The sequence below is a fragment of the Xiphias gladius genome, chromosome 18 (assembly GCF_016859285.1).
Source record: "Xiphias gladius isolate SHS-SW01 ecotype Sanya breed wild chromosome 18, ASM1685928v1, whole genome shotgun sequence".
In the NCBI taxonomy this organism is placed as follows: Eukaryota; Metazoa; Chordata; class Actinopteri; order Istiophoriformes; family Xiphiidae; genus Xiphias; species Xiphias gladius.
In genome coordinates, this window is record NC_053417.1 from 6,775,296 (window position 1) to 6,791,177 (window position 15,882).

The window sequence follows — 15,882 nt, forward strand, 5'->3', positions numbered from 1 at the left end:
AAGTGAAATTCGTTGGTCCATTTATTGTCTCAGGTTAAACTCAAATGAATGGTTTTTGCAGTATAGTGAAACAAACACACAAATTAACAAATCAATGCAATAAGGCGAACTACCAATAAAGGACGGAAATGTTTTCTAAACACACATCAACCAAAGCAGAATTCAAATAATTTATTACAAATTAACATTAAAGAAGGAAATGTCAGCGTTGCATGAAGATGCTAAGACTGTAGACAAATGAAGTGAGAACACAGTCAGTCAGAGCACACCTGAACACACCTGGAGTCACTTAATCTAACCAGGGGAGTCATGTTGGGAGCAAACTGTCCCTTGGCCCTCTGGGGCCACACAGGGGGAAATCACCGGAGGCTCTGCATGGACAGACACCGACCTGAAGTAGCCTACTATCTGCCTACAGGTATCTTACTGTTGCTCCTTTCACCATGGTCTGTTGGTCAAAAAGGAGCCCCAGGGCAAGTCTAAAGTCAGGCACATTTGTCTCAGAGGTCATGACAATCTGAACAACCAACACCCTTAATAGCTACGATGTGAATCGGAAGAATGCAAGACCACTAGAGTCCTCAAAACTTTGAGCAAATATTCATTTTAAGAAGCTGTAAAGCTTTTGGCAAAATGTAGAAGTGTTTTGGGTGAAGAATGTGAAAACTGATGAAGAGACTGTGTACAAACCTGTTTGGACTTAACTTGTTGAGGTTTTCTGTTTTTGTATTCAATTTTTATGTCCCGTTGTTTTACCGCTTTTCATGCATTTGTATCGGTTTCTGTGATATCTGCTCTTGAAAAGTGCCGTACGAATAAACTCCTCTTGCCTTACTCATAATGTACAGTACATAGGTGTGCTGCTGTACCCAACCAGTACACTATGTGCCACCCGGCCGCGAGTTTGACGTTTTTTTGTTTGTTTGAAATGAATCCGACCGCCATAAACGGATTGCCACCTGGATCTGGAGCCTTCAGGGTCCCTGAATGTCTGGGGCCCTGGGGGAAGTTCCTCAGTTTGCCCAGTTGGTCATCCACCCTTGGGCTCATGTTTTGTGTTTTTTTTTTTGTCTACTCGTTCAGTTGAGAGAAAAGGCACTGATACAGTTATTGGTCACTGTAATCATTTTTTCCATGAAGAGATTATTACCGTTTCCAAACTTGATTAGGAAACGAAACCCGCAGACCTTGTTTTGTACAAAAGTCGCCTCTAAAACCTTAGCTGAAGCTGATGTGAAGCTTCAGCAGTTGGCATAGCAACATGAAGTGAGTTGATTTGACTGACTCAGACTCCCGAGATATCATATTAACTTCAGTTGAACTTCAGAGTGCATTTTTACACAGAACCGGGACTGTGGATTTCGTCCCCCATCTCTTGCCTTGGAATCGTGCTCGGAGAGGATCTCTTCATGGCAAGTGTCGGTGCACACATGGGCACGTTAGTCTTAAAAGATATGAACCCTTCCAACAATTTACATTAGTCTGTGACAGAACGGCTGTCATCATCACAGACAAAGAGAGACAGAGACGAGAAGGGGGCGATGCTTCTGATTCAATAGAACATTTCTTGGGAAATGACGAGCTGCATCAAACCCTTTCTATTTAGTGTGGAAAAACAGAGGCAGTGTGTGTGTCCGACGGGGAGTGTGTGACAACAGGTGTTTTGTACAATGTGTCATCATTTTCCAGGAGTATAACCATAAAAGCCACACGCTACCAGTGAAGGTCAGTGAGTCGGAAAATAATAATCTCACACCAGACAGATATACTTCTTGAACTCAGTTCAAGAGTGGGATCTTTGTTATCGTAAGCTATTCTCAGAGCTCTGATAACGTTATGGAAACCTAGGCAGCATGATGTTTGTCACTTGTTTTGAATTCAACCTAGTTTCCTGCATAGATGAGCAAACTTTAGTTAATTTCTAAATGATGATGATAACAATATGACCCAGATAAGGAGCATTATCACAATAAGAGCAAATACTTCCTCCATAACTGGATAAATGACTTGGCAAGAAAACACAGATAGTGTTACGGTAATAGCCACAGGGCCTAGGATTATTTGAAGAGAAACGTGACTGTTTTGCAGTTGTGGGCCATAAAGATAAGTTGATGAAATAAACTACCTCCCGGAGAACTGTAAAATGCCGCTTCACAAGCTTGTAAATTAATATTACTGGCATTTACTTCTGTTTTCAAACCTTTTGAACTGCGCCTATCACACCGATATATGACTATGAAATATTGAATGTCTAATTAACAGGTGACTGGAGCAAAACCTAATTTAAAGTGTTTTCATTTATTGCAGTACGAATGGCACATAGAGCGGCTCAAATATAAACTACGAATGAGAGATAACAATTACATTTGTGCAAAACTTATTGCAGTATTCTTAGCCCTAAGCTCTTATACTTTAGTCAAAAAAAAATGCCCTTTACCCCAAAAGTAAACTCTCTCCGGCACCTCATGTGTTGACGGTAAACGGAGGACACAGACAGGAAGTGTAGACATGCTGGGTGCTTGATCCAGGCACCGCATTTATCCATTCCAACTTTCAAAATCAGATCCAGGCTCACTACCAACGTTTTTACTGCCATGTCGGAAAAACTGACGTAATGCCGCTGGTGGCTGCTGAGGTGCGGGGAAGCAGATGGGCGTTGAAAGCTGGAAGAGCACCTTGAGGTGTCTGGTTTCCTCATCACTTCTCCAGAAGCCTCGTGTCATTATGTCACATGTTCAGTATGTACATCTAAAATTCCATATATAATCTATTAGTAAAAGTGTGAACAGTATAATTTGCTGAGATGAGAATTTGAAACCCCACTTTTCACCCACTGAAAAAGACATTAAATTCAGTTTGATATCTGGGACAGATTAAAACAAAATAAAAAATACCTACAGTGCATTTAAGGTTTGCTGTGTTCATTAGATCCAACAATACATAAGTGTCTGACAAGGACGAATTCTGAGCAAATGGGCCCCTGAGCAAAGACAGGTAAAAGGCCCCCCACCCCTTCATATACACATGGGACCCCCAGACTGGTAATGTCTCTTAGTGTCTGTCTTTGGACTTTGTCTCTTTTTGGTTGTTTTACGTCGCTTTGTGACTTTAGGGTCAATGCTGGCTGGAGTAGCTAAAATCACGAGGTGGAAATTGTAGTGGCACTACTGCTACTGTGAGATCGATCAAAGAACCTCATATCAGAGGTGGACAATGCTGACCGATCCCTACTATTACCTACTGCGGTAAACACAAGGTGAGTATCATCAGGCCAGTGCGTGCGCACGCCCTGCTGCCCGTACTTACCAGCTGCCCCAGACATAACACTGTGTGTTTCACCCTGATAAAATGCAAGAGCCCAGATCTTGCCCATGGTGGCCCTGGCGACAAGGGGTCGAAAAGACCATCTTTGCTCTCTAGTGTTTGAGTTAATGTCGGGGTTGAGCGGAGAGACAGTCAACATTGTGTCATTTTATAGCCTGTCTGAACGCACAGCGGCCCTGCTCACGTGTATCCCTCCCAAGCCACAGCAGCAGCAGCAGCAGCAGCAGCAGCAGCAGCAGCGTCCCCCAACCCTACACCGAGCAAGATAACTTACCGTAGCTTATTAATTCCATCCTGGCACCCACTAAATCTTTGTCATGTTTATTACGAAGCCAAGTTTGTGGATTCCTGGCAAGGGAATCAAATGGCTTCTGACTGTGTACCTCCTCCTTCCTCAAAGCGCTCACAACTCAACGCCCAATAAATGACTTCGCTGATATGATACGGCAGTATTTGTGTTTGGGTTACTAAATAACCAAGTCAGTTAGGCAGTCGTTATTGCAGAGACATGCTTTTTCTAATGGCACAGAGCCATTAGTCATTACCATAAAATCAAATGAGTAATCAAATAAAAAAAAAAAAAATAAAAAAATCCAACAAACATCCTTCCAGCCATCTTAATGAGCAGGAGCCTCTTCCTGGTGGATGTGCATTTGTTATTTTTATGTTTATTTCCTAAATTAAATATTGAGTGAATGCAGACTCGAAGAAAATGTCCCTTTCTAATCTCTCTAAACTTAATGGGGATCTCACCCTCTAAGACCCTACATGAATATCATTTTTGTCGTTACGAGACACCTTGTCTGGAGCACCGTGGCTTCGGGACGTAATACACATTCAGCCGTTAAAAAGTTGCTGCTCTGGAGCAGCACTCTGGGAGTAGCCTGCTGAGTGCCGAGGTGTCACGCTTACCTGCAAGTACTGGTCTGTATGCAAGTAAAGCTCAAGAGGCTATTCACACAGAATGCTCCAGTGGGAAGATAGTCCTGTATCGCCACCTGTTACCTTATCACTGACTGAATGGAAATGAGTCCTTTATATGTATTGTGCAGCTTGGGCATACTGGCTGTTGAGAAAGCTATGTAGTGTGTGTGTTTTCTGTTTAATGTCCACCGCATCGGCCGCCTCGCTCAGTTTGCATTTAAACATTCTGGGGGGGCAAAAAAGATGCCGCCCTCAGAGCACAGATGGGATATACTGTTGACAACAAAGGAGATTCAGCTGTCAGTTGGAGGATTTGCTACACTGTGCTGTATGTGTTTGTTTACTGGGCTGGAGGTGAGGGGTATTTGCATTAAGGGTGTGTTTTTGTGAGGATGGGAAGACAAAAAGGACAGGTAGAAAAAGAGGTGAGGGGGGAAAAAAAGAAAGATATCAACACAGAAGGAGACCGGGAGGGCTGCTGGGCAGGCAGGAATGTGTATTCCTTTCCTTGAAGACTTGAGGCGTTTTCCTCCCCCCCCCTTCAGACACCACCTCAAGGCCGAGGAACGCTCTAAAGCCATTTGCATAAAGTGCTAAAAAGGGAGTTGATAGAGCAGGGCAGGTGATACCGGCCAACGGCCGCTGAGGAAGAGGGACCCAGAGCTGACACTGACACAGTGGGCTATTACCCAGCCTCTGAGCACACACCCACCTATACACACACACACACACACATGTGACACCAGCAGGTTATTCAGACCCGTACAGAGGAGGACCTCAGCCTGGGCGCAGGTGCAATTAAAACCGCAAACTCCCTGCTGGGACCTCAGAAGTCAGTTGACTTTGTCTCCAGAAAAATGCATTTTTGAGTGCAAAGGGAGTGAGCTGATCCCGGCCAAGAGAGATAACGGGAGGATCATCTGACATCGTCCTGGTGAACAGGTAAACTTTACCTTTGCTCTGAGCTTTGCCTGGAGACTTTGGGCTTTTTACACCAGTTTGTGGCTCACTATCGTTACAATACAAGCCTTAAAAACCGTTTGACTACAGCAGCTGTTTTCCTTTAAGCATTTTCTTTTAAAGTGAAAACCGTGAATATGACCTTCCTCGTTTTAATAGCTACAGCACCGTGAGTTAAGACAGTCTTCCTTATCCAAATACCAATGGATGACAAGAAATAGGCATTTCCTTTTCCTTATGTCCTAAGCTTAAGTCAGTTTCAAAGCACTGTAAGCGTGACAGTGCAGATGGATTGCATCCGTCAGCAGGCGGATGACAGAACCCAAGTAGCAGCTGCATCGGGTCAGTAGTCACATCTCAGGAGTAGTTTTCTGTTTATTCAGTCGGGATTCTCCCCAGAGGCTGTATGCTGTTTCCTGCATTGTCCGCTGTATTTACCCGTGTGCTACCTGTTCAAACACAGTTAGAACAGGAAGGGCGGCATTAGGGACGACGGTTGAGCTGAGCATATGGCTGAAGATACACATGGGTGAGCCTGAGACAAAAGGGGCTGAGAAAACTACACAGTATTTCGTATGAGGCTGGAAAAAACAACAACTGGTTGACTAACAAATTAGGTCTCGTGAACAACAAGCTGCGATTTGTATACTAATGGGTCAGTAGGACAGGTGAGAAAAACATGTGCCACTGATAGCCAAAGCTGTTCTTTGTACGTTAGTATAAGACAAGAAAGAGACCTCTCCGACGTTTGAAGCTGGTATTTTGGGTTGAGCAACGACTTGGTCTGAGTTAATATTTGAGTGTGCTGTACAGCATATGACCCCCTCAGTTTGGGCCCCAAAGCTCCATGGAAGTGAGACTATACTTTAGCTTACGATGATTAGTGGCAAATGATAAAAACGTAATGTAACAGTAGCACAGGTAAAGAAAATTTTGAGGTCAGTGCACTGAATCAAGCTAATGTTTGCAGTCCCTCTAGGATCTCACAGGCTTTTTTTCTGGGATTGTTGTGGCCTAAAATGCCCGATTTCACTGTGGCTTTTCTGCATGTTGGAATGGTTTTAGTCCTTTTTTTGCAATGAAATTGCAGGAGCAAGTGAAAATTGTAAAAATAGTTGCAAATTTTTTGCATAAATCATTAATAATTCTTTAATTCCCCTACTCCACAGTAGCCTACTCTTTACAAGATATTTTTTAAGATTATCCGCATTTAACTATTTTCTCTCTCTCTGCCTCTCTCAGTGACGTCTCTCTCACACACACACACACACACACACACACACACACACACACACACACACACACACACACACACACACACACTCTCCATCTCTGATTTCATTACACATCCAACTTGATATTTTGAATAAAGCTTTCACAACATGCTTATACATTTCATTTGAGACTTTTTATCCCTATTTTCTTTATCACAAGCACACACACACACACACACACACACACACACACACACACACACACACACACACACACACACACACACACACAAACACACACACACACACACTCTCCATCTCTGATTTCATTACACATCCAACTTGATATTTTGAATAAAGCTTTCACAACATGCTTATACATTTCATTTGAGACTTTTTATCCCTATTTTCTTTATCACAAGCACGCACACACACACACACACACACACACACACACACACACACACACACACACACACACATTTTGTCACGCGAACAGGCAAGCATGCCTTTATCACTTTGTGATTTATACTACGCTAAACTCGCCACTAACCATGCAGATTTAATCTAACTGACCTCGACTCTTTCAGCACTTGCAGCAGATGTGGATGCAGCAGCCTCTGTCGTGGTTATTTGTCTTGTCTGTTGTCCATGCGTTTCAGCCATTCTCCAGGTTTGGTGACGTACATGTGAGTGTGGCTCAACGTTTTGCCCGAGCGACTGCTATGATTGGTGACACTTGTCGGAAATTTTGATGATTGCTGAAATTTGCGGAAAAGTCGCTGTGATTGGACAAAACTGCAAGGTCGAGCGGAATTCACGGGGATTGCTTGAATTTGCGTCAACTGTCGCGATCGTGGCGCTGTAACATTAGCCGCCATAAGCTACTGGTCATACCTGACCGAAGAGTAGCAGATCTGTAGCAGCAGATCCTCCGAGTGTATTGATTTGAGCAGGGTGTTTTCAATTGCTTATGAATTCAAATTTCCATTTGTAAAATGAAGGATGAGTTATTCAGTCTTTCAAACTTTCATAGTCTCTCTTTAAGTAAAGAGTCGGAAACTAGGTTTGTAACCAGATTCTGTTTACACAACAAGTATTTCTCACAACCAAAAGACGTCTCACATGTATCATATCTCTTAATATTCTGAAATCTAGGGGACATATCTCACCCATTTAATAACTTGTTCCCAGTGCAGTCATGCAGTGCATGTGTGTTAAGTTTGCTCGAGGGTCAGATTATGATGTAAATGGCATATTTTTGCATTTGCAAATAAGACCAACAGGACATTAGATAGAGAGCTATGGAATGTCTAAGTCTCTGTTGTTGTTCTGTGCTCAGTTAGTTGCTATTTACTTAGTACCCGTTCTACGGGCACCATAGCCCGAGGCTTTCGAAAACTCTTTGTCCTCGTAAAGACCTTGAGCTTGATCCCTTTGGCCCTTGAATTATGTGAAACCTTCGAATACTAATTAACCTAATATGAGCAGTTTCTGTAAATACTAACCGTGCCAATGCTGTGAATATGCTAATATTAAAAGTGATAATGACATAGCAGTAGAGAACAAAGGTAAAGTGAGCCCCTTCTGGCTGTGTTTCCTTCCTATGTATTCAAATACAAATTACTTGGTTTGAACGAAATAATCACCCAATTCAAAAAGTAAATTGAAAAAGCAAAGTAGTACAATTTGATTGCATTTGTTAGAAGAGGCAATTGACACAAACTGTGATAGCATGCTCTATTTTATGGTTATTATTCCAGATAATTATTGATTTTGCCTCTATTTGTCTAATCATTTCTTAAAGCTGCATTTAGCACACTCTAGCAGCCTCATTTAAAAAATGAGATGCAACTGTGCAAATATTTGAATGTTTGAAGGAGTGCCTTGAATTTTTCAGTTAGCTGCACAGTCACTGTGGTGCAGGTATTTTCTTCTCAGTGGTTGGTGAGGTAGGGTTAATAACCATTAAAAAAAACAAAACAAGAAAAAACCACTCCGTCATGTGGAGTTCAATTTTATCTGGATACCCTTTTGTACAGAGGGTTCCACTAAATGACCACGCCCAATAATAGAATTTCAAATTGAGCAATAGGGAAACTGAGTCACGGTCATCAGGTGGGGGAGGCTTCAAATTGATAAGACAAGTGTAATAATACAGAAAAATCCGTTCTCATCCCCCTAAAGCATGTTTGAATTCAGTGGATACGAAGAGAGAGGGAGTTGGCGGTGCAGGAATTTCAAGGTTAGATGGAGCGATTAAACCAAGAACAAGCAGGGACTTTGTGTCGATGAGAGTAACGGGGCAGGACCAGCCCCGAGGGCACAGAGAGGAGAACACCTGCGCTTTGACCATCCTTCATCCCTAACACACAAACACACACAGCCCTTTAATACCTGACCCACAACACCAGCATGCAGGTTATTACCATGTAATATTCTCATCATCTTAAAAAAAATGAGACAAGGCGACCAGGATAAGAAGAGAGCGGCAATTTGGTCCTCAAAGCCCAGAGCCCTGCAGACTTTATACTCTCCAAATCTGGTCCAGGTGTTCCGCTGTGACCCAAAACCTGGTCTTTAAGCGTCTGTACAGTTCTTGTACTGCATGTCTGTCTGACATACAGCTTTAAACACACAAGCTTAAAAAGACACATTAACAAGGCCGCCTGGGTTTATCCCTGATAATGTCCCAGGTAGGGCCACATACTGTAACTACTTGATGCAAGAAGAACTCAAGGACTCCCTGTTCCAGCTGGTGTGGGTTTGCGCGCTGTGCTAGCTACCATTACATAAAAACTGTGCAGTGAAATTTAAAAGAATTAAGACTTGAATTCCTGTAAACATAAGTAAAGTATTTCATGTAAACTCCATATGATATGACAGATAATATGCTCTTATCTGAGCTACATGGATAAGATAATTAGGATATTCTGCTACTATCTGCTTTAACTACATAAACCATATTCTGTTTTATGTTACACTGTATTGGTTTGTACAGTATCAGTTTTACATAGTATCAGGGGTCAGTTTGTGAGTTGTTAGCAGTTCTACAGAGCAACTATGCTGTCAATCACTGCCCTTTCACCGCTGTTTAGCATGTAGCTCTTTCACGGATTGCTCGCGCTATGACAAGTTACGTGACTCTGAAGATGTCGAAAAGAGTAGACTCATTTTCTCAGTCATTGTGCAGTTTCAAAAAGAACATGTTGAGAAAATACAGCGGAACCTTAAAAATGTGGTGTGTCTAGCAGGGTTTTCAAGGGTTAGAAAGCTATTAGCAGTGGTGTTCACCCAAGCTTAAAATAGCTAGCAAGAAAGCACGTGGGCTACACCTTTTCTAGAGTAAATTTACATAAATCTGCTTGCTTAATCATTGGTTAGATAACATACAACCTATACTTTCACCACCTACATTGATACAGAGATATTTGATATTTTAAAAACGGTTACGGCCAAGGGAGCGGGAATACATTGTACAAAATATGCCTGTCATCGTTGCTTACGCTCCGTACCCTGAGAGCGGGAGGGCCATAAGGTCTGCACCCTCACTGACTCTTGAGCAAGCAGAAAACATCCACTGTCACCATGCTTCACATTTACAACATCCTGCTAATCGATAATCGGCTCAATGGGAAGGTCAGGTAATCCATTTTGCATTGACTATGAGGCTCATCAAATGACGACTCACTGGGTTCCACTGCATGTTCACGCCCGGGACACTGAGCCATTCACTGGTCAGGTATTACAACAGCAAACTGTTCCAACAGGGGCTCTGATTCTTGGTCAGTAGAGGTATATAATGTTCATAATTTACAGCGCAATTCAGGGTCTCAACTATGGTTTGTTGGCATTTCTTGGTCAGAGCCTGAGTCTTGATTAAAATGTAGTCATGACAGAAAAATGCACTGGCATGTCACTTAACTGAAACATTTGTTTGTCCTTGTTTTTGTTGCTTTAGTAAGTATCACTCAACACATTTGACCCATTTTGCATCAGACCCATGATTGAATTACTCATTGACAGACCAAAATCCAATCAGCTTTTTTAGTATTATGTGCGCTATACGTGAGGGTAAAAAATAGTTCAAAGATCAACATTCAGCTGAGCTGTGTAAAATGTGCACTGATTGACTGAAATCCTGTTAACTTGTCGGGATTATGGTTGTGCATGACTGAAAAAATGGTTTGCACTTGCTTGCAGTTTTCTTGATACCAGCAGCAAGATACCATCTGAAATATGAAAACTAATCTCTACTTTTCATTTGTTGTCTTTATCCAGAAGTTAAGGACAGACCAATAAAGGAAGAAAAAGACCTGGGTGTCCAAAAGAGACTGGACAAAGGAGAGGGGAGGCTCTCTTCCGAAGATGGAACAGACTCCACAGATTTGTTACATACAGGTTTCCCCCCAAGACACAGCTGGAGAGTTGCAAAAGAAGGTGTCAGTCATCAGCCAGCCAGAGTGCTCCATCTGCTACAACACTTACGACAATGTCTTCAAAACACCCAAGCTGCTGGAGTGCACCCACATCTTCTGCCTGGAGTGCCTCTCCCGCCTCATGGCAGTCTCGCTGTCCGACCATGAGAGCAACGGCGGCAGCACACACCTCTCATGCCCCTTCTGCCGCCACCCCACCACACTTCCTGAGGAGGGACCCCCTGCCTTGGCCACCAGCCACGATGTCCTATGCAAGCTTCCCCACCATCAGCAGCAGGAGGAGCAGGTGTGGCTGGAGGATGGGAAGCTGTGCTACAAAACTCCAAGGCAAAGTCTTGGCTCGGGCGACCCTGACAGTCTCCCGGCCTTCTGCATCTGCATTGACGTTGGGGAGAACAAGACGGTGGATGCTCCGATACAGACACAGCCCCGGACTTATGGCCTGCTGGACCGGCTGATGGACTGGAAGAGGATGGTGCTCTTCATTCTGCTCATGGTGCTGTTTATTGTCATTGTGTTGTGGCCATTGCAGTGTGTGTTCAGCACTGGAAACGTTCGCTGTATGCAAAAAGCCACCCAAGCCAACCCCACTACCACTACTGCTGCTTTCAACCCATTCACCAGGTCACCTCGTTCAACAGAGTAAACTTCTTGACTAACTGAACTTCACTGTAACTGTACATAATATTTTATATAACACTGATATTTTAAATATTTGACACTAAATTTTTGCTGCATAATTACAATTTTGATAAGTGCACTCGATCATTGCTACACTCAACTGTCAACACCTTAGATTTCTAACTTTCAACAGAGCCACAGATGTTAAAGCCACTATGTGTAGGCTTTTTAGAGGTCTGACCTGGTAGCAGACCCCACCAGGGGACACTGAGATGAAAAGACTGAAAGCAACAAAGACTGCACCGATTACCAGTGGACATTTGTGCTATTATGTCATATACTATCAGGATAATTAGAATTTATTTTTGACTATTTAAATTATAATCACACAAAAATTCTACACATAGCAGCTTTAACTCTACAAAGCTGGAATTGATCCTTCTCTACAGTATACATTACCGGTACTACATTACTAAACTGTTCATACAGGCTTGTAAAAGACTGACACAAAAAACACCTGAAAGTGAAAGGAGATGAACTCTGACAGGCACTGTTAGGTCCATTTTCCCTAAAATCATGTTCAGTGAAACAAAAACATCGACAGAAACCAAACTTCTGCACTATAACCAACACCTGCAGTTTGAAATTAGACACGATTTTTTTGATCTACCTGGTTTGATGAAATATTTTGTCCTATTTGAGCATCAGATAACAGAGAACACAAGTGGGTTGATTTCTTGTTAGTGTCTACTCAACATTCGGTAGTGTTGTAGAAAGTTGCCGTTTAATTCAAGCCAAACAGTGGCGTTTAAAATGCTGACATTCATTCATGACATGCGAACTAATTAAAAAAAAAAAATCGGTTGGCTAAAGAACAACAAAGAGTCAGGATTCTAGTAACTAATAAAAGTTCTGTCACAAAAGTGAACGAATGGAAATCCAAGTGTGCCAACTGAAAACTTCATATATTGTACAAATGATTTGTGTGTTTTGATATTTTCTTGTTTACAGAACTGTAACAAGAAATGTGAGGTATTAACTCAGATCATGTTTCTGGGAAATAAAACATTTGTGCACGATAGCCTCATTATTAAGACTGACATCATTTGATTGTAGTTTTTCAAGTTCACGCGTTTTCCCTACCTCTTGAAAACTAAATTTACTGCAGCATCAATTGGTGGTTTAATCTGTCTGAGCAGCAAGTGTAGTAAATTCCCCTCGAATGACACACAGCTCCTGACGTGCTTGAATGCAAATTAAAAAGAACTATTAGTTTAAGGAAACAGTTTGCATAAACAGTCAAACCATTCATTGAGTGCAGTTTGTCATTTCCTCCCTATCTGAACCATAAACCTTGACTATAAGGGCAAAGTCTTGACAGGATGTTGTCTTTATTCATTCCTGGATCAGGTGTGTCAGATGAAGGAAAAGTTAGACTGGGGGGTTTTCTTAGTAGCTCACTTGTGACATGGTTGATAAGGCAGTTACAGTAAAGCCTCATGTGTTAAGGAGTGGCCATAATAGAAGTGGATCTTCCCGGAGCTCCATGTGAACTTCTAGTAAACACAGTTCACCAATAAATGCAGAATGAAACCAGAAAATTCTTAGTACTGGTTTCAAAATGGCTTTTTCTAAATAAATAAATAAAGGTAAAAAGTGAGACAATGATAAATATTGTTTGTAAAAAATATCAATAATAGCTTCTTTTTAGTTGGTCTACGGTATTTCAACTAAACCTTTTCAAGGAAGCAGCAGGGTTAGAAGCCTGCAGCAGTATTTTGAAATCAGTTAAAATGCTGAAAATAACAGCATTTCGGACTCATTCTTGATTTTTTTCCCTTCTTTTGCTTCCCTGTGCGTTATAAAGCGCAATTTCTACAGGCCACTTCAACCCTGAAATAGTCTGTCATTACTGGTGAAATTGGTGTTCGTCTGGAATGCCTTGCTTTTCAATATCAATATTAATTACATGGTGTTCATTGAGCAATATTCTTAGTCACTATGCTTTTTTTTTTTTCAGTCAAGAACCTTTAAAATTGAAGAGTGGATTGCATGGAGAGCCACAGCAGGGTCCAACACAAACAGCACTTCATGAGACCCCGCCCTTTGTTTTCGCTGCTTCTCCACTACAGGGACTTCACCCGGAGGCAAAACAGAAAATCTTGCTTGTTACACTGATCTTTCTTTCACTCTTGGCGAACATTCTAAAACCTTTTCCAAAATATCCTCATCAGTATGAAGGAGATGTCCATCTAAAAACCTGCTCCTGACTCACAAGTGAACACAACAGAAACAAGCAAAATTCACGTGTAACTTTATATAGTGCCATCATAGATTTTTATTAAACTATGTGATCATAAACCATTTTGATGCCATTTCTGGCAGCTCATTGCATCAGCGGTAGTAGCCTACACAGCAAAAAGGCGTTTGGGCAGAGCCAGTGCAAGAAGAGGAGGAAAGGGGAAGAGCCTCCACTGAACAACATGGAAGCACTCCGTATACCACTACTCACTTCAGCCATACTGTGACCAACAGAGGAACAAGGAATAAAAATTAAAAAAAACAAAAAAAACAAAAAAACAAAAAACCCATATCAACATCATCTTCAAGTAAATGTAAGAGGACAAGCAGAAAAAAAAATACCGTGTTACTACTGCACACCTCCATGTACACTGGATTAACTCAGAGCCAGAATTTACTTATCAATAGTGAAATTACAACAACAACAATAATAATAATAATAATAATAATAATAATAATAATAATAATAATAAAAGAGACACAATACAAAATGAAAAGAATGGATAAAACAATCAATTAGAAATATACAATTTAAAAAATAAACAAATAAAAGAAAAATAAAATAGAACAACACTGATGGCAAAAATCTAGTGCACTACCAAAAATACTTCCACCGCCAATGGACATCCAGACAGCCTGAGGCCAAAGATTCAGCAGTTTCACACTTTCAAGTATTGATGTTTTACCATATCACAACGATTTGACCCAGAGAGGCAAAATAAAAATAAAAACAAATAAAATAAAAAAATTATCCACAGCGCAAGATAGTTTAGAAACACAGAAACAATACCACAAAAGTCATTTCTCATTCATCAGACAAAGATCACAGTTCAGACGGGAAAAGGACAAAAGGAAAAACCAGGGGGATTCAAACATCCCCAATGCTCAGATTCAACTGAATATGTCAAATATGGTGCAGCATATTTCTAACAGACATATTGTAGGCCTTCACTGACGCAGGGCAGCAATGCCCTTTATTTAATAAAACACAGCTTTTATTGACATATAGAATCCACCATTAAAATATGTGGCAACAACTTATATGAGGAAAAGTTTCAAACCAGACAGCCAAGATATTTCTGAATTGATGAGAAACAGTTTCTGTGAATGTATTTCTACTGATGTAGTAGAACCTTAAATAAAGGAATTAGTGCCGTCCTAATCCGTCAAAACACACAAATGGGTTGTCTGGTGGGACAACATGGCAACTGCTGGCTACATTGTTACTTAATTTTAGAATACTGCACAAGGTCAAGTGTATCATATTACAGTTTTTTTTCAGTGCCATAGCTGATTTTAAATCATGTCTCTTAAGAGTCACGAGCGGGTGCAGAACCTGGCTAATTTATGACTGAAGAAAACAAGGTGAGCCCACCCTGCGAGTGTCCTTGACCTGGGTAGTTGGACAACGCTGTTGGTGGAGAAACAGGAATGGTCAGAGCACAAACGCCACCAAGTGTCACTCATTCATGGTTTATCTTGATGAGGGTAGACTGAACACACATTATCATTACAATGTCCTATTGCGAGTGACAACATGTTTTTTTTTTAAAGAAGGTCTTAAGGACCATTAAGCCATTACCTTTTAAACAAGCTAGGTCAGATTTCAGCAACATATCTGCACTTGTATTCCATAAGGATATTTTGGTGATGATCCTGGAGGCTAAAAATAGTGAACGATTTGCCAGACAGCAGAGAGGGCTCAGTGCTCCGCAGCACCAACGTCTTCCTTATCACATCAATGACGCTGGCTTTCCTGCCCCGCTATCATCAAGCCTGGATTATGGCCATCTTCTAAATTACTTTTTGGAGACAAATCTATTCTTCAATCTCAGGCAGATGGCCATCTGGCCCACTGTAATCGGCCCCTTTGCCTTGTCTCCTTGTGACGATATCCTCTGACAGATGTTGAACCGCATCATACCTGCTGATTAACGAGGACTGCCAGACAGATGAAGCCGAGAGATGGCGGTCAGCCAAGCTCAACTCCAACCACCCCTTCAGGAATCCTCTCAACCCTGTCAAATATGGACTTCAAAACACTATTGAAATATAAGTCAAAATTAGTGCTGGGGGTGCTGCTTAGACAACTGTGCTTA

At 41.6% G+C, this 15,882-nt stretch overlaps 1 protein-coding gene across 3 annotated transcripts; it reads left to right on the forward strand.

The window, feature by feature from the left end:
* Nucleotides 1-323: 323 nt before the first annotated feature.
* On the forward strand, nucleotides 324-12,564 carry LOC120804219 (RING finger protein 223). 3 transcript variants are annotated; one of them, XM_040153521.1, is made up of 3 exons: nucleotides 324-418; nucleotides 3,113-3,256; nucleotides 10,704-12,564. In XM_040153521.1, exon 3 carries the CDS (start codon nucleotides 10,791-10,793, stop codon nucleotides 11,505-11,507), a length of 717 nt encoding a protein of 238 aa, XP_040009455.1. In that variant the 5' UTR covers nucleotides 324-418; nucleotides 3,113-3,256; nucleotides 10,704-10,790; the 3' UTR covers nucleotides 11,508-12,564. The 3 variants fall into 3 exon arrangements, with proteins under 3 accessions (XP_040009455.1, XP_040009457.1, XP_040009458.1); XM_040153523.1 differs by lacking the exon at nucleotides 3,113-3,256 and having other exon boundaries at nucleotides 330-418; XM_040153524.1 differs by lacking the exons at nucleotides 324-418; nucleotides 3,113-3,256 and adding an exon at nucleotides 4,855-5,190.
* The last annotated feature ends 3,318 nt before the right edge of the window (nucleotides 12,565-15,882 follow it).

Excerpts from the sequence above, each read along its gene's own strand:
- LOC120804219 (XM_040153521.1), top strand. The coding sequence starts at position 10,791 with ATGGAACAGACTCCACAGATTTGTTACATACAGGTTTCCCCCCAAGAC.